The sequence below is a fragment of the Streptopelia decaocto genome (assembly GCF_964273445.1).
Source record: "Streptopelia decaocto genome assembly, chromosome: 7".
Lineage (NCBI taxonomy): Eukaryota > Metazoa > Chordata > Aves > Columbiformes > Columbidae > Streptopelia > Streptopelia decaocto.
Window position 1 is genome coordinate 22,161,905 of NC_138661.1, and position 23,975 is coordinate 22,185,879.

Here is a 23,975-nt window from a genome sequence, read left to right on the forward strand (position 1 = left end):
GTGCCTGCAACTTCTGCATATCACAAACCATAGCACATCCCTAACTTAGTTCCTGTGAGAAAGAAAAATCTTACCTGTTTAAAGCATTCCCATATGTGACTTCGCTGGACAGAGGTTTAGGTAAATCAGTTCAATGGTTAATTGCTTTTGCTATTAAAATTCTGCATGATTTCTAATCTCAATTTCTCCATGTTGCCTTCTAGCTATCACATATCACTTATTAGATCCCAGCAATTCTTCTTTTAGAATTTTCTGTGTAGGTGCTTCCAGATTGATTGTTCCTGAATCTCCTTTGGAGCAAATTAAATAGATTGAGCTTTTGTTGTGTGGTAGGACTTCTATTCCTTTATAGTTGTGGATCTTTTATGAGCCCTTCTCAGTTTTTCTACATCCCAGAATTCTGGACAAATGATTGGGTTATAGTGGTCCACCAGGAACCAGGCGGTGCTACCTACTGCTTCACCTTTCTCTTTTCCTAAATTCTAATATTACGTGAGTTCTTTTAGCCTCAGGTTTGCACCAGGAGTGATAATAATCCAAATCTTTTCCAGAATCACTGCTTCTATCCCATGTTGCCATACTTCACTCTGACCCTCCTTATCTGAGTGAAATCCAGGGACGTTATCCCTAAGTGCATACTACTGAACAGACCATTCACAGTAAAACACTTCTACAGATGTTAATAAATGAGACGTACAGAATTATTTCCATCTAAAAGTGGGTCCTACTGGTGGCTCAGTGTAGCAAGAGGTGCTCCGTTTTATCTCTTCAGCAAAATTGCCGCTTGTAGAATACAGGAGTTCTGCTTTACATGTCTTTTATCGGCTACATCTTGCAGGCAGCCTAACCAGCCAAGGAGCATCTTCAGCGAGTAGTGAAATCTGCTTGGTATCTGGCCATCCACGGGCAGAGAAGGCAATCCCTTTTCCAGGTGGTCCCTTGCTAGGAAGTGAATGAAATCATGTAGATGAAAAGAATCAACCTGAACGTTCTACTTCCCAAATTTAAGCCAAACTTCAAACATTTTCCAAAGCTGGAAGCCATTCAGTTGAACTTAGCTTATTGTCTGTTTTTCAGCTGCGTCAGCATGTACAGGTTCCAGCTGGGACCAACAGATAATCACTGAAATGTTTTCGGGAATGCTGATCCAGGAGACTTTCTGTCCTGACCTGAAGTTCAGATCCTCTCATGGGAGCTCCTTTTCTCAAGAGATTTTCAGTCTGCTTTGTAGGTCATAAAGGTGATGAAGAAACACTCAAACTTCAGTGTACTTACATGAATGTAGTTTACAGGCTGTTGGAGTAGAGAGCTGCTGCAGCCAAGATCCTTGGTCCTCCAACCAAACCAAAAATAAGGCTGCTCTTGGCTGCAGTGGGAATTGCTTTGACTTTGCTGGACATTGTTTCCCCCATTCCTGTACCCAGGTGTTACAGTGAAGAGGGGAAATTAGAGGATAACATTTATGATTTTTATAATGTTTTTCATCAAATATCAAAAATGTCTTGCTTATCACAAAATTAACCAGAAGTTTTCCATTTGGACAGAGACTTTGCTCTGGAGTTTATAATTCTGCATGCACAAGAGCTGCATGCACATACACAGCCTCGATGCCTAGAGCCAGAAGTAAGTTGAAGCATGCACAATTCCAGTACCTGCCCTCCTATTAAACTCTGCCCTGATTTTACAGAGGCTAATGCTGCCGGTGCTATCTGTATTTATCCTTTGTGCTCAAGAAGCGTTTGCCACTTCCATTAAGTGACTTACTAATGATTCACAGCCTAGCATGCTGCCAGGAGAAAGAGATCAAATATGCAGCATTAGTGCTTGCTGGATGCTGAAGTTGTAAAACCACCACTCGGCATCCCGGACCAGCCAGAGCTTCCTGGGAGGTGACCACAACCAAGGACATTGTGCCTTACTCTGCTCATGTTTTTATTCTTTCTGGTGGACCCAGAAGGATGCCAGTTCCAGGCATGCTGTGTTTTTAACCTGTTTGGTGCTTGTTATTTTGATTTATTTAGAATTCTGTAGTTACCGCCAAGGCTTGTCTGGGCAAGCAAATACTCCGGAGGAACGTCTTTGCCGAGAGTGAACCTGCGCCAGCGGCACACCTCCCATCCGCTGCTGTCGCCTTCTCCGTCGAAAGGAGACACCACTTGCCCCCAGCACAGCACTGCTGCCTCCTTCCCCTTGCTGGGGGCGGCCAGGCAGGGGTTAACAGTTCTTCCCACTCGTTGCTGTCCCCCCACAGCCCCTGGCTGGGCGGTGGGACAGCCCCATAGCGGGGGCAGCCCCGGGGCGGTCCTGCCCGCTCACCCCGCTGCCATGGCAACAGGCCGGGAATGCCTCTGCCTCGCCATCCCTGCCGCCATTCCCCAATGTCTGGTTTGCAGACAGCTTCATTGTCTGCCGGACTGACGGTTGTCTGTCCGTCAGCTTCCAGCGAAGCAGCCTCTTCCCCGAAGACAAAAGGCCCGACACAAAGAAGGGACCAAACAGGGCTGAAAGTTTAGCAACGGAGCACAAACCCCTTAGTTTTTGTTTTAACTGTAGGAGAGAGAAGAGAAGAATAAGAATAAGAATAAGAATAAGAATAAGAATAAGAATAAGAATAAGAATAAGAATAAGAATAAGAATAAGAATAAGAATAAGAATTCTGGCTTCTCCTAAATGATAGCCCATGAAGGAGGAGAGAAGGCATAATTAGGTTTTGCTGGGATTCAGCAATTGCTTCCTGATGCCTGATAAGGAGCCTGGCTCACCCGCAGCACTCTGTGGCACAGTTTTTCACCCCAGCATGGTCAGGCTGCTGCATTCTGACAGCTGCTCAGATCCTATAATAAAAGAGTTGGGTTTCGATTGGCTCTATGGGTGAACCAATTTTCATATCCAAAATCAACAGCAGCATTGACCCCAAGGAACAGTTTTGTTCATGACCAGCTCAGAGCTCACACACAGATTTCTCCATGTGTCAAGTAGATATCTTGTTTCCTAAGGTTTCCCCCTTACGTTGCGGTGCACAGATTATGGGGAAATTTATGGAGGAGAATACTGCTGAGTTAGTAAATATAGGATTTAATCTTCCAAGCTGTCAGCATTTCTAGAGCATTAAAATTCTGGTTCAGATAAACACACTCCCTTCCAGTGCAATCTCTTTCCTTGTCCCAAGCAGAAACATGCTTTCATTAAGTCAAAGCAAGGGCAGAATTCTCCTTCATGACTTCAAACGTTCATATGCATGTTCCTTAACAAATCCTACAAGAAATGCCATTTCACATGAGATGTTAAATTCAAAGCTTTCCTTTGGAGTCTGTACGGAACTGCTGCTGGTTTGGCGGGGCGGGGGGAGGGGCTGAATGCATCTGCCACAGCAGCTCTTCTCAAATCTCATGCAACAGTCAGTGCTACGACATAATAAGATATTGCTTTAGGGTACTTTCGTTACCTGTTAAGTGTAAAAACTTTTAAGTGTTTGTTGCCCATTCATTTCTTGAATGTCCATTTGATCCGTTTATAGGAATATATTAGTAATTATTTTTCATTGTATAGTTTGGGTATCTTTCTTTTCAAGCTCAATGAAGTCCTCATCTTATTATCCCATGTTCCTCGCTTCTGTAATCCCTCTTGTTACCTTTGGGTAGACCTCGGTTCTTTCAGGCCTATTCTCAAAATCTCACATGGCCCTTCAGAAAGCTGTGCTTTGTTTACAGGGCACAGCAGCTGTGGGGCCCCTGTTGTTTTCCTTCGCATCAGTCACATCCAGTGCTCTTGTCGCTCAGCTGCCACCAAACCAGCTACACAGTTTGGTGATACAGGCTGTAAGCTTTCTCATTATATTGTCCATATTTTTTTTTTTTTTTCCCTAATCTTATCTTGTGTCCTGAGGACCTGTGAAGTCTCATCCAGATTTCAAGAATGCAGAAGTTTATTTCTACTTTGCTTTCTGTGGTGTGTTTAATACAGGCATTGCCCTGACAATATCAGAGCCCAGTCCCATCCAGCCTGTGTACACTGCCTGATTCCTAGTAACTGCTGTCCCAGGACAGACATTTTCAGGATTCTTTGTTCATCGCCTTCAAAGCTGATATCTTATTCTGTCATGTATGATGTGTGTATGTACACATATATGGCAAGGGGCTCTCAGTGACTGAGATGGCTGACATTTAGGGTCTCTTGTTTACTTCTCCACAGGATTATTTTAATATTTTCTGCTCTCTGACTTCTTACAAAGAAAAGAGATGATGTGGCAAAGCCACTAGCTGAATTCCTCCCCATCTGTACCCCCATCAAAAGAATGGGTAGCATCATTTGGGAAAGAAAGAGGACACACAGCAAAGACTAGGCAGTTCAGGAGAGCTGAGACTTAACAGGAAGAACTCAGTTAGCGTGGCTGAGAAGTTTTGCAGGACAAGCATAAGGGAATTTGGGCCCTGTGTTTTGCCCCTGAGCAGAGCCGTAGCAGGGAGGGAAGTTGCCTGCTAGAGATGGGAAGATGGGAAGTTACAGTTCATGCAGAGAGGAAGGAAACATGGGGTTTCTTCTTCACTTCTCGCCAGAGTGCTGTGATAACATCATGGGCTACTTCTTTCCATTCTTCACACATGGATCTCTTTTGGTCAAACTCTCACATGTAACAGTGAGTCCCAAGCCTTTCTGCTCGCTGTAATCATACCAGCATGGCCTGAGGGAGAGAGGAAGAAACAGCTTCTTGGATCATTTCTGTTTGGCTGCTTCTGTGGAATGACCCTGAATAATCCCATGTACCATAGTGGCTCCGCACACATATACAAAAAAGAAAAACAAAACTCCAAATGACATAAGGAAGATAACAGCCCAGTATTTGGTTCTGTTGATTTCCTGTAATTGTGGGTAGCAGCACAACAGCTGGGCTTTTATGGTGGGAGCCTGGGCCAAAGGAAAAGGATGTGCTAAGGGAGTCCCAGACCTGGAACAGATGAGTGTGGAAAGTGGGGAATGGCCTCATTAGTCAGAGTAATACATTGTAAAACAAGCCATTCCCTCATAACAGCCTCGTGGGCTGGTCAGCAGCTGCCTTGAGTTTGGAGATGAGGTGCTGATAGAACCATGGGATGTTAACAACACTCAATCTGGGTCAGAAGGCAAGAGCAATTGACAAGTTTTCTGTCTTCCACTATCTTTGGGAAACCTTTCGTTATGTGCATATGAAGGGTGAGCTGGGTCAGCTCCATTAGTTTGTGAAGTTGGCTGAAGTTGTTGATAGTGTAGTTGTGCTAGTCAGACTGGCAGGGCAGCCGCAAGCTCTGCAGATACAGCTGGGCTTTTAGAGACACTCTCCAAGACAGCCCTTGTAACATCAATGTAGTTTTCCTGGATGGCAAAAACTGAGAAGAGTCTTGAAGTGTCACCGTAACGGAGGGTGAAGTTAGGAACAAGCATGTTTCAGTATCTTATTGCAGCAAGACTTTGCTTTACAGGGTCTTGACAACTGTTTGGAAAATAGTGGGTTTCTCTAAGTATTTTCACTTGGTGAAAATTTTTGTTTGGAATCTCTGAACAACCTGCTTTTATCACCCCTGCTTATACTTAAGCAAATATTTAGGTCTTTCAGGTGCACAGTTTAAAAGAGTGAGTATATGTAGTCTTCACACCCTTACAGTCCCAGGGTGAGGAGCAACCCCATGCTCACCTTAGACTCCTGGAAAAACTCCCAAGTCTCTTTCCATTTTATAAATGTTCCCCAGCACACCTTACTGCTTGATCTTGATGTCTCAGGCCTTTATTTGTCCCAGTCCATGCAATTTATTTGAAGGAAAATCAGACATGAAATACTTTGGTTTTTTTTTAACAAAATAATAGGGATATTTTTTGTATTCTGATTTTGTGTAAGAACATGTCTCCCGGATCATAAGTTTTAGTATTCCAACATTGTGCAAGTCTGGTGCATTAAAAATAACTGCATTTTAAATCATTAATTCATATGATAGTTTCCATTGAAAGCTGGGAAGATATATTCTTTCTATCTATCATCAGTTTTGCCCCCAATTAATATTAGATCAGTCTTGGCAGAGGGAACCATGCCATGCACTTTCTCTCTTTGGAAAAATCAGTATTTGTCACACTGAGATCTCAGGCAAGAGTATTGCTGACTCTGGTACTAGAGGCCTTTCTGGTTTACCTCTATTTTTGATGTAATCCTTCTTGTTTCTAAATGATGTGGACAGTGCTCTGTTTTTCAGTGTATGGGAGGAACGAACAGTAAGAAGCAAATGCTCAGCATTCATCCTTGCAGTTCACAACCAGTCCTGTATTTAAGCATCCAGTCTTGGCTGTTTACTGCAGTTTCTCCATGTTTCTATTTGTTCTCATCCAGATATACCGGCTTGCAAGCAGTGCACAAGGAAATTTCCTTGGCACGCATGAGTTAAATTTTGCTCAGCCAAAGGCCACAGCTTCTACTGTCTCCAATTATTTTATTCCCCAGGAGCTCCCTTGTTTATTCCATTTATCCTTCATGGTCCCTAGAAAGCCCACAAGCTTTCACGTGACTTATGGTAGCCTACTCATCAAACTCCATTAACACTTTCCATTACATCAGTGTTTTTGCTTTGCTACAGAGAGAAAGCTTGCAGAGCAGAGGGCATTAACTGCTGGCTGAAGGTCACTTAGACAATCACATAGTTCAGATTAGCACCTAAGTCTTTTGCAGCTCATTCCTATGTCATATCCTTTGCATCATGCTACTTGTCAAGCACCTGTAATTATCATTATTTGTTGAAGGTGGGGGTGTTGCTTTGACAGGTGCATCCTCAGCCACATCTACATGGGTCAGGCATTACACAGAGATCAGGCTGTCCTTTCTGTTTCCTCACACTATTTGCAGCTAGTCTCCTTCAGCCCTTTGTGTTATGTGTCAAAAATCCCTTCAGGAACTGGGGAAAAAAAAGAACTTTGCCTACACATGGCTTTGCTATAGCTCTTCTCACCTTTGCATTGAGCACCTCACCTGTTAATTCATAAAACTTGGTTTAGGCCGGGAGCTCCTACATGCTTTGAGTCAAGAAGAACTAGCCAAACTGGCTGCCCTCACATAGTTACAAGGTCTTCTCTGCACTTTAAACAGAAAATTTTTGCATGACAAGTTACAGGAGAGAAAAAAAATATTAGCATAAGCTTCAGGCAAAAGTGTTAACTGTTCCAATATATATGTAAGTATGTATCAGCTGTGTTGTCTATGGAACAAATCTGTCTTTACAGTTAATTGGGTAACTAAATTATTAAAATATGTCGCTGAAATTTCCACAAAGCCTTACATTAGAAATTGGGAAATAGGTCTTTAGGTTTTTTGAAATAACAGCAGTGGCATAACTTGTAAATCATTTTGATATTGCTCAGGATAAAGGTGGTGTATAAATACGAGATTACCTCTTGCCTGGATAACCGGAGATATGCAGACAAGTCTGGCAGACAGGATGTGAGCTGCTGACTTGATATGATATAAAACTTGATCCTGGGAAATGCCTTGGGTGCAGGAATGAGGAAGTTAGTGCTACTATTTTTAAATGTTGCGGGGAGCCACAAGTGTTAGCAATAGTGCATTTTGATGATGTAAAATGACAAATACCTGGTTTTTTCTCCTCGACCCCCATCACTTTTTTCTGTGCAGTAGATAGTTTAAATATTTGTCTATCAATATACATTTTAATTTTGTACCTTTTTTTTGGTCAGTCATCAAGCAAAACACATTCCTTCTTTCCCTAATATACCTTGTTTTGCTTCTTTCTAAATGATGTGCAGAGATGGACATCAGTGTTTATTTTTGTAAGCAGTGAACTGAACACTGGTACAGTCTTATTCAACATCCCTGTGTACTGACTTGTCCTTTTTTGCTACAGAATCAGCACAAGACTGAGCAGATAGTTGGAGTGTTGTTGGCTCCAGTCATGCAGGATCCGCCCAGCTAGGAATTAGAGATTAGCCAGTTACTTTGTGCCAACTACCAAGTTGTCATCAGCTGGTATTACCATTTCTGGTCACTATCAGTACAGTTTCTGAACTGATGGGCTGGCAATAGCAAAACCAGGATGTTTCAGAGATCTCATGCATGTGATGGTCTCCTACCTTCAATTTTCCTGTTACTATGAGAACATTTCTTGCATTCTTGCATTCATTCAACAGAGTCAGACCCTCATGCTTATGCAATACTGCAGCTGCCTTTGGATCCATAACCTGATGCATGAGACCACAGTGTGTTGCTTTGCAGTGAAAGGTTACGCTGCTTAATGGGACCCCAAATTCTGAGAGGATCTGGTAGCTGGCACATTTCCACCTGTGGTCTGGCACTGCAAATGTCAGGCTTATTTCACATGGTACTGTCTCAAGCACTGAAGGCAAAACTTAAGAGGTCTGCAAACCTCTGTATTTTGTTACCAGTCCATCATATATTACTTGTAAAATTATGGCATAATGAAGTAGTGTATTGTCTGTGTATGAGAGATTTGTGTAACTGCTCTTTGCAAAACAGAGTTTGCTCAGTGGATGTTAGTATCAGGTCCTCCAAGATGAAGTGGCATCACCTTTACCTTTGTAGGCTTGGCTAGAGATTTATTCTGCTTGCCAAATATCATTAACTTCCTGAAATGTCCTGGGCTGGCAGACCTTATTCACTCTCAGACTATTTCTTCATAAGCTCCATGGTTTCATCTCAGTGGCAGTTCCACTATTGAAGGATATGCTGTATGTACTAATTATTAATATCAGAGAGGGAAGCAGACTGCTGTGGATATAAGTCCAAAGTACATTCAGAGGCAAACTGATTTTGTTTGTCTTCGACAACGTACTTTGAAAGGAACTGCTTTTGAAAAATGACATGTGTGTGTGTTCCATTGTTCTCGTTTGCTCCTTGTTTTCCTTTTGGATGAAAGATGAAGCAGTAGGATTCATTCTTCTCCAAGGAACCAGTCATTCTCTTATTGATCCCTCTGCTGGAACAGGTTCAGCTTTGTGTTTCCTAGTTCTGCTCCGTCCCCTCACGCACAGGCTTTGTCTAGCCTGGCCAAACTTGGACCTTAACTGCTCCAGTGGTAGTAATAATGACTAAGGCTGGGGTGTGCTCGTAGACTCAGTAACCTCTGGACTGAGCACACCTTGCTGAGAACAAAGCTAGATGACATAGTGGTAAAAATATGTCAGTTTTATCTATGCTGTGTCTTCAGGCATGGAAATAAAGTTGCTTTGTAATGAATCATGTAGGTATGCTTAGTTGCTAAGATGTTTACTTCATGAGTATATTATGTTTGTTTAATAGAAATGAGTTCTAAGGAAAAACAAGCAGATTTTAATGCTTTCTCCACCACTCATATGAAACCTGTTCATGACTTGGCTAAAATTTCTGAATTATATGTGATGGAGTGATGCACTTCAGTCACAAGAGAGAAGCAACAATATATTTTGATATAAACCAGTGACTTAACAAAGTTCAATGGTAAATGCAAGATTCAATGGCAAGGTACATTTGATTATTTACTGCATAGAGGACAAGGTAAGTCAGACACACTGGGGAGGCCCTCCACGAGGGAGTCACAAGATTCAGAGCAGACTCCTTTGCTTTCTAAACTCTTACTGAGCGAAGTGGAGGTGCAGCTGGATCCAGTCCTCGTCCCACCCTTGGTCAATGGTTCATGTCTAAAGGATTATATAAGCACAGTCAGTCTAAGCTATAATCTTAGCAAAGCTCACAAAGTTTAACAAGCCCTTAGCCACTTACTGAGGATGTATTGCAGCAAAGAATCTCTGAGTGTTGCAGAGTGAAGGATCCCTACAGCAGGCGTAACCTTGAGAGCCATCCCACCCTAAGCGGAGATGCTGTTGTGCAGCCTGCTGCAGAGCAGGAGAGCTCAACGAGCTCTGGGCTGTCCACTGCTTAAGGAATAAGGTGATTGATTTATAGTCATATTTGCATACCAGCAAGAAGTCTGGGTCCCTGCCCTTGGCTACTGTGTGGGCATCCGTCTCCCCAAAGTCCGGCTGAAGCGACCGCCCCTGTGGCTGTTGCTTAGGCGGGGGGCGCACACCACCACGTTACAAAACAACAGTATTATGTCACATATATGTTGTGAATTCTTTAAACAGGCATAGTCTTGTCTAAAACTTGTAAAAATCTTGAAGACTTTTTCTAATTGTATCAGTCTGAATGTACCCCCTTCTGGCCAGCTAGTGGAAATACATGAGCTGATCTTCAGGAAAAAACAAGTGCTTCCTAGATCTGAGACTGTCAGATGGGTTTAAATCAAAAAGCCTTCTTTTCTGTGGTAGTTTTGAGACCCATTCGCTACCATTGTTTAACACATAAGAGAATAACTCCACTTTTTTAAAGTCTGTTACAAGAACAAAATGTATTTGCTTCAAATTGTTTTTAAAGTAGCCTTCTTCTTTTCTTCTTTACTGACAACAGGAGCCAGAGTTTTAGCTACTCGATAAACATAACACAATAAAAATATTGAGTATTTTTCAGTTAAATCATGCAGTAAAGTTCTAAGTTGCAAACTGATGTTGTTATCTTCAACATTTTCTTTAATCAAGGAATAATGACAGGGCTCTGATCGAATTTCAGTCTTTGTTTAATTAGTTTCTCCAGTTGAATGAAGATAAACAGAGGAGAGGAAAACATGTGAGACAGAAAAAGGCACTCAAATATTATCATACATAGCTGGTTGCAATGAGACTTCCAGCTGCAACTACCACCGTTCTTACAGGTAGTCTGAGCTCTATTTCTTAATGGTTGGGGCAAGCTTGGTTGTTGGGAAGATGTTCTCTCCCTTCTCCAAGCAGCAAGAGGCAGCATGAAGGATAGAGACACGGGGCAAATAATTCAGGGTACTGAAGCACCGTAAGCACAAAATGCAGTAGTCTTACCTTCCCATAATTACATACATTTGTTTAGGTATGGAATAATAAGAAAATGTCAAAACATCAACAAATGTAGTCCACAAAAACTTATAGGGTCCTTTAAGATAATACATGGAGAACAGTCCTTTTCAACAGTTTTCTTGCAGTATGAGAGCAGCTGCAATCTAGCTGTGAGAGGCTGAGTCATCATTTGTTTTTATTTCATCTTCAATTTAGTATCTGCATGATGGGTTACATTTAAAATGAAATATAGCAGTTCTTATAGACACTCATGGGGATAGATAAATTAATTGAACACAGATTAAACTCGTGTTTTAAATGGAGCTGGAAGCTCTGTGATATGACTTCTTTGTAACTTCAGATGATTTAACTTCTTTTGACGATTAAACTTCTTTTGGGACTTGTGATGAGTTTGCAATGGTTACCCAAGCAACAGGCATCACATTTAAGTAGTGATTAACCCACTGCTAGGAACAAACTATGTAGTACTGCAGATGTGGGATGAAACTACACTATGTTTAATCAGGCCACTGATTTACATGGCCTAAATTTAGACACCCAAGTTCAAAGAGATGTAGTGATAGAATGTGACAGAGTATGACGAACTGAAAAGTTAGCTAAGGATTAATCCATTCAACGTGATCTGAGAAGCCTGTCAAGTGGGAGGAGGAGTAAGAAAGGGAACCATAGAGATCAGGTCTGTGACTTCAGTCTTTCATCTTACACATTCTCCTGCTGGTTACTTGGTCTGATGATTTTGAAATGTTTCTTAGTTGTGCCATAAAGTATGAAGTTAAACATAACTTTTGTATAAACAGTTCTACACACTGGAGAACTAGGTTGCTGTTAAATGTTTGCATGTGGTATGTTCAGCAGCAGGGCTAGAAGGCAAGGACTGTGTGAGCAGTCATCTCTTCCACACGTCACATCTTGCAGAGACACTCACAATCTGCAGGAATGCTTACAAACCTGTGTCCCAGCCTGTCTGGTGTTGGTGGTCAAGAGGTTTGGAGTTCTCCAGTTTTCCAGGAAGAAAGTGTCCTGCAGGTTGGGAGAGTACATTTGTAGGTATTCCTATAATGTTACCATACGCTGATTCATAGCGTAGGTACCCAGGAAACACATGGAGGTAGTAACAGTTATCATCAGAGGGATATCCTCTGTGCAAAATAAGCAGGCAGTAACTTCCCATTGACAAGAAATTTTCTATGCTTTGAGATTCCTGCAGATTACTTGGCACTTTTCTGCTGTAGCTTTGTTGAGCTAGAGAGGGTTGTGCTGATGTCTGCAGCAGTAACAGATTTGACCTTCCACTATTAACAGAGTTGCAGTAAACAGGAAAGCTTACAAAAACAGGTCTGGCATCGTAGCTTATACCAAGCTTGAAACTCTTTGCAAGTGGATAGATACAACAAATATTCATTGAAACAGTTCATAGGTTTATATCCAACTCTGTGACGTTTACACACATCCTGTGTGTTCTGTGAGAGTCCTAGAAATGTGCTGGGTACTGCAGTGCAGAGGAACAATAACCATTCCACATTTAACACTCTAATAGTCAACAATTACAAAAAGTGGAAAGAGAACCAGAAGCTGTGATAGTAATGAAGCGTTTTCCCAGAGCCACGTAGCAGGTCAGTGGCAAGGCTGGAGATAGGAGTCCAGTTGTATCACTTCAGGGCAATAGCCCACTCATGTTAAATTTATTTTAAATTACACTGTCTATCTTGGGAGAATCAGAAACATGACAGTCCAAAAAAAAGTGTACAGACACAGTTGTGACTTGGATGGAAAAGGAATGCAAGGAAATTACCACGTATGGATGTCACAGAAAGTATGTGAAAGTACAACCTTTGTCATGGAGAGGTAACTGCACAGCAGCCTCGTCCATGATTTCTTCCAGATTTTGTCTGTCCGCTTTTCCATCATTGCTTATAGAGAGATACTACAAGTTTTGTACCTGGCGTCCTCTCAACCTGGCTGATCTTTAAAGGCCAAGTCTGAAATACTACCTGCCTGTATATCAATGTCTGGTGGAGTTTATGTAGATTACTTTCCCAGCAAGAGCCCTAGAATAGATCCAGCTATGTCAACAGAAAGCTTAGCAATGCTTATGTTGTCTGAGAAACTGTTGTTGGCTGCAGCAAGGAAGCGAGTACCCCGTGGGAAGGTGTGACCATGTTAAGGATATGCCTGTACTAGCGACTAAAGTGTAAAGTAGAGCTATCTGAATTAAATTTAAATTAATATCTTCAGGTAACAGAAACAGTCATGCCATGAAGCTCTGAGGTAGTTTCTCTCAAGAGGCGAAATAGACAAGTACTCAGAAATCTGAAAATCCAGGCTTTTGCTCAGATCCATTTCTTAAGAGTCGTTATTTGCTTTTCTTTTTGAAAGGTGTGTAACACTCACAGGTCTTCTTACTACTTCCTTGGCACAGTTTTGGTCATGATCTGTTTGCAGCTGGATGGCTGCCTTCCCCTGGGCATAAGTAGCATGCTACTGCCTGGGGGTTTTGGCCAAAATAGTTTAAACAGAAAAATGTAAAGATGTTACAATAGAGAGAACCAAAGGTGCCTTTCCTTGTAGTGGGTCACAAGAGGCCAATCACACTGAGGCGTTCTACATCCATTATAACAATGCTGTTTTCAGTTTATCATACTGAAGTGATTAACCATTTTGTTACTGAACACTTCCAAAGCCAACAAAACTTTAAGAGGCCTACTGCTGAAAAAAAATCTTACAGTGCGGGTTGGCATTTTATTGTTCTCTGGGGACTTAAGATTCCAAGTTATTTAATGGCTTGGTAATGATGTTCAGGCAAGTATGTAGTAAGGTATGGCCAGTGCTGGTTGTAGGCACCACTTCCATGGTGAAATAAATGCAGAGCTGCACAGCTGCTTGGGCATCCTGAGACTGCTTGCCCCAGTGCTCACATGTTGCTGCTGTCACTGAGACAGAGCTGCTGTCCCCTTCGCCTCCTTGGTAAATCTGCTCCTGTGTTTGTAGCTGGCTGGAGCAACCTGTCAGGTTGGAATCTGGCAAGGTCAGGCAATAAAAAATTTTAAACTTGCAAAGTAGACACCTATCAAAGTAATTTGCTTAGGAAAGCAAAGTCAGATGGTCAAGAAGGAAAAAGCCAGTGTTTTGTTTGATCACTTATTCCTTTTTTTTATGCAGATCTAGTCTTCCTCAGTCAGGAGTCCCTCTAGGTTGAAGACTGCATCCCATCAGCAAGTTCTCGTCTTATTTTGTAGGAAGGAATTTTGAAAACAGTTATGAAAACAAAACATTAATCTGGGGAATTGGTTTCTTAAGTGTCCGCTCCCAGACCAACTGGGGTGCTGCCGAATTGAAGGACATTCGCATTTTAAACTTTAGCACCCATGTTTAGGAATTCATCAAAAGTCAAGAAGGGAAAAATCTGAATTGCCCAAGCCATCCTCTAGCGGTGTCAAGATTTTTCACCATGTTGTATTTGCCTTTGCAGCAGAGGTTCCAGTATTTCTCTTGGGTTATGCACACTATTTCATCTAGATCTCAGGAACTTTCTTTGGATGCTTAGCTGCATTAGCATATTGTTATTTCTATCCTCCCTGCTATTAGTCATTCTCTTACAGACAAAGCTAAAAACCTGTCTTTTCTAGAACCATCTCTGTAGTCGTCAAATATGTGTAAACCAAACTATAGGATTCTTCGTCAACAGAAGAATGTACTTTTGATTTTAGTTTGGGAAAGAAAGATTATTTCACTTCTCAGATTTGACACTTCCACAAATCAAGTAAGAGTTCATTGATTTTTTTTTTTTTCTAGAAAATAAAATTACACAAATGATTACATATATGAAACCATCTTCTCTTAGTGCTGCTGCAGTATTTCTGGGAATCTGGATTTAAAAAAGCAATTAATTTTATAAAACTTGTTCAGTTTAGAAATTATTTTTTTTCACAGTATCACAGTATCACAGTATGTTTGGGATTGGAAGGGACCTCAAAAGATCATCTAGTCCAATCCCCCTGCTGGAGCAGGAATGCCTAGGTGAGGTCGCACAGGAACATGTCCAGGCGGGTTTTGAATGTCTCCAGAGAAGGAGACTCCACAACTTCCCTGGGCAGCCTGTTCCAGTGTTCTGTCACCCTTACTGAGAAGAAGTTTCTTCTCAAATTTAAGTGGAACCTCTTGTGTTCCAGCTTGATCCCATTACCCCTTGTCCTATCATTGTTTGCCACCGAGAAGAGCCTGGCTCCATCCCCATGGCACTCACCCTTTATATATTTATAAACATTAATAAGGTCCCCCCTTAGTCTCCTCCAAACTAAAGAGACCCAGCTCCCTCAGCCTTTCTTCATAAGGGAGGTGCTCCACTCCCTTAATCATCTTGGTTGCCCTACGCTGGACCCTCTCCAGCAGTTCCCTGTCCTTCTTGAACTGAGGGGCCCAGAACTGGACACAATATTCCAGATGTGGTCTCAGGTGATTTCTGTGTGTTTTTCAAATGGACTCTCAAGGTGGTCTTCTCATCTGCCTTTCTCAAACTTATCAGAAGTGTTAATATTTATTTGTCGGATCACATTTGGTTTCTGGAATTCAAGATTCAGGAAAGGGGAAAATTATAATTGCAGGCAGGGAAGAGGTTGTCCACTCTTAAGAACATAGAAGGTATTGGTGTGGACCTGAGGATTAGAACAATGCCGTATTATTCTTGATGGGTTTTTTTATTAGTTTCTCACTTAAGGTGTGGTTGTGGATGATAATCAGTTGGCTTGTTGGTTCTTATCCCCACAAATCTATTTATAGTCTTGTAGTAAAACTTAATAGATAAAGGACTCACCACTGTGCCCAGTGGTGCAGCCAGTAGCAGGAAACTACAGAGAGGCATTGTGCAAAGCTGGGAGTGAAATGGCAGCATAGAGAAGAAAATCTGAGAAATTGAGGTAGTGCCACTTCTTTTCAAATACACTTTGTACACTATCTGTTCTTTTTATTGCTTTGTTATTATTCTGGCTTGAAAAACAGATTGGTATAACTCTGCTTATAGATAATTCTCCATTATAATACCCCTTAGAATTTGCATGATGTGTTTTGTCCTTAGATCAAATGGGTGAATGGACTCCTGTTCAGCTGGGATGAGAGGCCCAGAAAATCAAGTTGCCCAAGACATTATAATAAGCTAATGGCAGGACTTTGGCTAACATGAATATTCTCTATTTCATATTCTAAATGATAACTGAAATAAAAATTCAAATTCTCTATTATGGTTGAAGCAGAATGGAAATCAGCATAATCTTCTTTTGGGAGCTGGTGGCAATTGAAATAATGACTTAAATAGTTTGTTGTTGTTGCTGTTGTTAACATTGTAAAATATGCTCAAATCACAGGTGTACAACCATACCAGTGTGCTGCATTTTACACTCACTTTTCTGCTTATATCGATGAACAGTGACTTCTGTAAAACATGTGATCTGTATATCTATCAGAAGCAAAAGGCACAAGTGCCAGCACTACTGTATTGTACGTAGAGCAAACCCATGGTGCAGCCGCGGAGTATAATTTCTTGCTGGCTGCTTATTTTTAGGAGCACTCTGATTCATTAGCCCAGTGGGAAGAAAATGGGAGGAAAACCCTTTAATTTCTGAACTCTGGGAATTTATGTTCATTTTGGAAAACACCTTATTAGCACTGCCAGCTATCTCCTCCAGAAAGAGCTGGGATGGAAATAGCACTGTATGGTGCAGGCATCGGGCAAGTGTCTTGGCAGAGCCTGAGACTAGGAAAATAGCCGTCAAAGGAGCCATGTCCTCACAGAGGATGAGGACAGCTTCCACAATACAAGTCCAAAAAACGTTTTTCCTTGTCCTAATGTACATCCCTAGATCGCAGCTTCTCTGAGATATTTTTCAGAGACAACCAGGGTCTGGCAGACTCTTTCCTACTTGGTGAGCCGAAGAGTCCCTTTGCTGAACACATGCTGGGCAAAAATGCCACCTCGGCACCTTTTATGGCAGATTCGCCAGACCTCCATGTGCATTTGTGATAACAGCGAATGCACAGACAAGTATGTCAGGACAGAGCGGAGAAATGCTCTTCCTCGATGTTCATTCACTTTCCCTACTGGATTCTTCTCTAGAGCAAAGGGTATGGGGACAGAAAGGGAAAAAATGAAAACAAGAGTAGAGGGAACAAAACAGGTAAATGACAGAAGATAAGTGGAGAGAAGAAATGCAGCCTGAAAGTTTAGAGAGGGAAGTTTTGAAAGATCACTACAACATATGGGCTAGATTTTTTTTAGGTCATTATGTTGGAATGAGATCAATGCCATCATTGCTGTCATTCCTTTTGTATTTCTTCCTGCATTCCTTTTCTGTCTTCAGCTTTCTATTTCTTCATTAATTCTTGCCAGACTTCAGCACTTTAGCCATGTCTTTTGACTGTCTTTCCTGCCCAGCATATTAATAGGTCTTTCTTGAGCATGCAAACTATTGTGCAGATTATGGTTTTCTTTTGATGGAGAGAACTGGGTAACTTCAGAATAATTAGCTGAAATTTCCTTCTTCCCTTCTTTTTTTAAAGATAATTCATCATCTCTCCAGGAAGATGAAGAGATAGATATGGAGGCTGTCAACTGGCAGCTGAACAACACCTCCATGAATGGGCATTCATCTATGCCAACCACAGTTCGCTTTCCCAGCTGGGTGACTTTTGATGACAATGAAGTCAGCTTTTCACCACAGAACCATTCTCCCTTGAAAACAGACACCCCACCTGCCGAAACACAGACTCCAGATGTTAATTTTAACCTCACTACATCCTTCAAGAAAAGAGAACGTCCTAAAAGCACACTGGGGGACCTCTCCAAAATTCAAAAGCTAGATCTCTCCTCCTTAACCAAGTTGCCTTCTGTTGAAATGCCACCATGGAGTGCTACTAACCCCTTCCTGGATGAATCTCTGCGAGATGTCCAGCCCTCACCCATCAATCCATTCAGCTCATTCTTTGAGGAACGAGACAGGCGTTCCAAAAGTTCATCTGTCTCTAGTGCTCCAGGCAAAAGCCAAAGAGACTCTCTCATTATTCTCCATCAAGAACCTGATACCATCAATTTTCTTGAGGCAAACAAAAGTGTAACCCACACAGATGCTGTAGAGCAGCTCAAGCAACTCCAGATTGGAGACCCAGATTGTGTGAGCAGCCCTACTTTGCCTGATGATGACCCTATGATGCCATATGATCTGGATGCAGCCTTATTTAACCTGGCACCAGCTCAGCCAAAGGATGGATGGCCAATGATGCTCAGGATCCCAGAGAAGAAGAATATTATGTCATCCAGGCACTGGGGACCAATATACGTCAAGCTGACTGACAGTGGATATATACAGCTTTTTTATGAGAAGGGACTGGAGAAACCTTTCCGGGAATTCAAACTTGAAATCAATCATGAGATTTCAGAGCGTAAACTCCAGAACTACGATGAGAATGGAAGGATACACAGTGTACGGTTGGACCGCACAACCTACAAGGAGAAAAAGAAGTATCAGCCTAAGCCAGCCATTGCCCACACAGCAGAGAGAGAGCAAATTATCAAGCTTGGGACTACAGACTATGAAGACTTCCTCAGCTTCATCAGTGCTGTGCAAGACACACTGATGAACTTGCCAGCCTCATCAACAGATCTGAGCACAGTGGGACTAAACTATCAAGAAGAAGAAATCACGGTTGATGTCAGGGATGAGTTTCATGGCATCTTGGCCAAAGGAGACAGCGTGATTCTCCAGCACAGTGTGCTGACCCATATCTATGTTCTCAGCTTCCTTTCTGGCCTGGCGGAATGCAGACTCGGCCTTAATGATATCCTGATCAAAGGGAATGAGATAGTTGCAAGGCAGGATATTATGCCCACTACTACCACTAAGTGGATTAAATTATACAGCTGTCGGTTCCATTCATGTGTGGATGAGGATATGTTTAATAACTCCCGTATTATCCTGTTCAACCCCTTGGATGCCTGCCGGTTTGAACTTATGCGATTCAGAACTGTCTTTGCTGAGAAAACATTGCCTTTTACTCTGAGGACAGCTGCCAGCATCAATGGTGCTGAGGTGGAGGTGCAGAGCTGGCTGATGATGTCCACTGGGTTCTCATCCAACCGTGACCCTTTAACTCAGGTCCCTTGTGAAAATGTGATGATCCGATACCCAGTGCCTAACGAGTGGGTGAAGAACTTCCGCAGGGAGAGTGTCCTGGGGGAGAAATCTTTGAAAGCCAAGGTGAACAAGGGGGCCACTTTTGGATCAACCAGTGTGTCTGGTTCTGAGCCAGTAATGAGAGTAACTTTGGGAACTGCCAAATATGAGCATGCCTTTAATTCCATTGTATGGAGGATAAACCGACTGCCTGACAAAAACTCAGGTGAGTGGTGCATACCATCTCTGCAGGAGTAAATTAAAAGGAGTTAGGTATTTTGAAAGATAGGAAATACTGGGCTTACATGATGAGGGATAAATCATCCTCTGTAGTATACCAAAAGACATGAGTTAGATGCATGAAGGATTTATCTGACCCTTCATTGCAGTAGTTTTCTGTATCCTACAAACATTGTTAGTGATAAAAAACGGTTTAAGCTTTCCAGATGCAAAAATATGCCTTCTGTCTCTGCTTTCATAAGTACATTATGGGACTTGAGCACCACACATCTCTGTGTGCTTAGCAGTGTTAGTGGAAGCAGGGCTTTTTCAGGTAACTTGCAAAGGCAAGATACTATGCCATGGGGCTGAATGACAGGACCGGATAAACTGTTGTAGTTCCAGCCCATGTGCTTTCTTTTCCATACATTGCTAAGCAGACTGGGCCAGTGCTATAAATTTCAGTGTGCATACCAGAACTAACACCTGTAAAGTATCTGGAATGGGGATTGTAAGATGTCAACCACACAAAAAAAAAAAAAAAAAGAAAAAATCCAAACACCAGTTTGTGGCTATGTTTCTGTAATCAGTGCAGACAGGTAAATACAGCTTAAACCTGAAGAGAGACATAAAAAATAAAATCCACAAGTCTTTGTGTTTCTAGTAACATGTTCATAATTAAACATTCAAATAATATGGGCAAGCCACTGTTCCCTTTGGCCATTGTTGCCAGTCATTCCACTTCCTGCTTTTCATCCATAGTGTGCAATAAATCTAGACAACTTGGGTTTATTTTTATTCATAGTGAATTCTACTTCTTGATTTCTCTGATCTAGATTAGCTTTTTACAAATGAGATGGACTTTTCAGTATTAATGCTGTAGTAATGCAGCTGAGTGACTGGGTGGGTTTTTGTGTTCAGTGTTCCCTGAAGGAAAGTTCAGTGTTGTACCAGATTGGGCACTTTCTAAGGACATATGTTTTTCCTGAGTTTAAGCTGTTGTGCCAGGAAAACAGTGATCCCAGTCTTTTAATCTTTTGGATCTCATTTCAGCCCAGGGATGCCAGCTTACACCATAGGTTACGAATTTGGAGGGATATCACTGACAAAAGTAAAGGCTCTGCATTTTCTGTAATGCGGGACAAAAGAAGAGAGAGCTTGGGAACTCTGAGAAACATCACAGTGAAAAATCAACCTCAGGCTGTTTATGAGCAATAACATGCTTGTTAGGAAAATCTCACTATGCCATCTGCATGAGCTCTGGGAATGAGATACTGTGAAACTGGGCCTTCTGTGGCATCTTCTCTCCAAAGATCTCAGTATAGCTTATAGACATTACTGCTGGGGAAATAAAAGCCCCCAGACTTTACAGTAATCGCAGAACATGCTGGTAGCAGACCAGGAGAAGAGGCAGAACTCGTGCTTCTACTGCCTCCTGAGAGGTGATACTCCCTTATCCATTGCTATTTGAGGGACATGTTGATCTATGTCTCTTATTTCCTCGATCTTATCTCTGCTAGTGTGAGGCTTTATTATATATACCCTGTGTCAAGGGGAAATGCATCACAGACTTGGCACTGCTGTTGGAGCCCTGCCACAGAGCATCTATCCATCAGTGTCACTGTGCAGAACGCAGGGCAGTTATGATTTGTTTACATCCTGAGAGGAAGAGAGTGTCCTCACCCCTCCGGTCAGGTCAGATGTTAATTCAGGGAAAGGAAGGGCCTTGCAAGCACTGTCTTGGCCAGGACACGAGATATGTGGGAGGGAGGGAATCCCAAAGTGATGATAGAGCAGGCAAAGTGTAGTTTAAATCTGCCCTTGCCTCTCAGAGACTATTTATTAATACATATCTTGACAGTACTCATCCCATGTTTTTTCTTACTCAAAGTATACGGCAAACAAAGAGGGATATAAATGGTACTCAAAAGTGTTGATTCCCACTCCTCCTTAGATTTGACTGGTGGACCACGTGCACTTCTGACCACATGCTACTGGATACAGCCAAGCACGCACAGGGTTGGGAGCAGACCACATATCAGTAGCATGTGGTCAGAAGTGCACATGGTCCACCAGTCAAATCTAAGAAGGCCATATATAATAACTCACCTCCTCCTATTTGCCATAGTCCGTATAAATGATGCAGTTCTCAAGCACTAAGTATAAAAATGTTCCCTTGACTCTTACTTCGTGCTCTCTTACTGTGGCATTTGCAGCTCACCCCTAAGAGCACTCTGGGTCCTCTGTAAATATCTGCTCTGCTAATGAACTCTTCTGGTGCCCGGGACTCCAGAGCAGGAGGGAGGTGGTGGGTGCATTGCACTGCAGCTGAGGGGAAAGGCTGTGGGTGGCCACAGTCTCCAGCTCCACTGTGCCTCCAGAGGCCACACAAGATGTCCACATGACCTGGGGCACATGCACTGCATGGCTCCCTCCAGCACACATCCCCATCTGCCTATCAAAGGAGCACATGTGCAGGCACACACTATGGGACCCTTTGTGCTCTGACACATCGGTCCCTTGCAAATGCGATCCCAGGAGCTCCATGGTCTCCAGGTAGTCACTTGGACCTGATGTGCTTCGCTCCATTCCCTGAGTGCAGACTGCTGCAGGCTCTGCGTAGGCATGAGGGGTATGAGACTATCAGCCCTGTCGGCCCTGCAGCCAGTGCCACAGCCCGCAGGGGAGGAGGAGAGCCTGTCCCTCCCAGAGCTCACTGCTTGTATCCAGGTTGTACTGGCCTAGCACCTGAATTGTGAAGAATTATTTCAGTAGCTTCACTGTCTTATCCAAGTGTTTTCATGCTTTCTAACGGGATGAGACCCTTTGCACTCTTACTATAGGGACGTGTTATCAGCACTGTTTGTATCATTTTGTAGCCAAAGCGTCTGCTGATGACTGGACATCGAAAAGCATATGACAAATGAAGGACTGTGTGTACCCTATTATTTGACCTAAGAAAAAACTATGAACTGGATTCTACTGAGCACATTGCTGAAATCCTTTCCAAAATAGCTGGTTCGACTTTATTGCCCTTCTCATGTTCACAATTAATATGATCAAAGCAGTTGATAAAGCCTATTTACATGCTCTGCAGAGCTTCAGTTGCAGCTGGCTGGGCTCCACATTTGGTTTTTTAATCCACCAGCAGAATATTAGGAAAACATCCACTCAGTTTTAGATCGTGGGAAAACGCTCTTCCAGTGAAGCAGGGATGTAGCCTCTAAGCAGAGCCTTGGATCTGGATATTTGAACTTTGGTCTCGGTTGGCTGTGGGTCCCAGGCATGCTGCCTGATATACTTTCTGAAGTAAATTAAATCATTTAATCAAAATATGTTGAGACATCAGAGTAATTTGGAACAGATTCCCTCTAATCACAGTAATCCATGCATGTATGTTATCAGATCCTTGATTTTCAGAATTAAATATTAGTAGCTCAGGGAAGCAAGAGATGCAAAACAAAAGCAGTGTGTTGATTTCTTCCGGATTTTACTAGAGAAGTGTACCTGGCCATTAGAGAAAAAGCACTGGATGAGCCTCTTGAACAAACAGAAAATCTATAGAAGCTGTGCCTTGTGTGCCTCGCACTTGAGGCGCTAATGAATACTGACGTGCTCAGTAGTTTTGCTATAGCTTCAGTGGGGAAGTTGCTTTCCTAATCATTTCACTTGGCCGCTTACCATGCTGAGCTGGCTTAAATTAATAACTTCCATATTTTTTCAAGTGTTGTACATAGTCTTTTCTTCTACGAGAAGAAATTAAATTATTGAAAAAACGGTTTGTTATTTGCATTGCATTTTTTAATTCCTTTTTTGTTTGGTAGGTTTGGTTTGTTTCTTTATTTTATAAGCCTGTGAATATCTACCAACATTCAAGTGTGTTAGAAGAGCAACTGCTCGTTACATGTGTCCACTTGAAATTATGAAAATTTAGTAGCTCAGCTCTTCAAAGAACCTGCTGTCATGAGGTGTGCTCAAGCCCAGTTAAACACCCTCATGTGTCCATCCCAAAAATCAACTGAGCACACGCTGGCTCCTGAGTGCGGCGGCACGAGCTGGACGTTTTCTAGCCGCGAATGGGGCTTATGCCAGAGCACAGGGTTGCCTGCTCCAGGGCTGCTGTGGGGCCTCCTCTGCAAGCCAGGCAGCCTGACGGAGAGAGCAAAAATAGGGTAGAGGAAAAGCACAGCAAAGCCGATGAGCAGGAAGGATTACAGTAATGAGTCTGCTGAGACTGGTACAGAGTGAGGAAAGAGATACGAACGGATAGGGAGCCTGAGACTGGGAGCTGGCTGCCAGTACCGAGTGCTGAACATGGGACTTACGAGCCAGGAGTGACTCATTTTTAGGCATCTACGTAAGGCAGTACCAGAGTGCAGAGATAGCCAGGCAGGTGCAGCAGCACCTGAGTGTCCCAGGGCAGAGGCTGAGGTGCATTGCTGCCACAGGTGTGCCCACCATGGCCAAGCTCAAGGACTGGGCAGAAGTAAAAGTGCTGCGGTGCTGCAGGGCACAGCGATCTCCCTGCAAGCACGTGGTCAGTGGGACCATCCTGAAGGTCTACTCTATGCCATTGCTTTTTATGGAGAAGAAGAGTGTGCTCCAGGTATGAAAAGCCAGGAAGCGTTGGCCAAGACAGTGCCCAGCTCACTCTAGAACCAGGGGAACTAAGTCAGCACTCTGTTTGGG

At 42.6% G+C, this 23,975-nt stretch overlaps 1 protein-coding gene across 1 annotated transcript in view; it reads left to right on the forward strand.

Annotated features, from left to right (window-relative positions):
- The window catches only part of STON2 (stonin 2), a 78,106-nt gene that overhangs the window by 46,788 nt on the left and 7,343 nt on the right, over nucleotides 1-23,975 (forward strand). Inside the window, exon 5 of the mRNA XM_082057560.1 lies at nucleotides 17,458-19,293. Within this exon, the coding sequence (XP_081913686.1) occupies nucleotides 17,458-19,293 (1,836 nt within the window). The remainder of the gene's footprint in view (nucleotides 1-17,457; nucleotides 19,294-23,975) is intronic.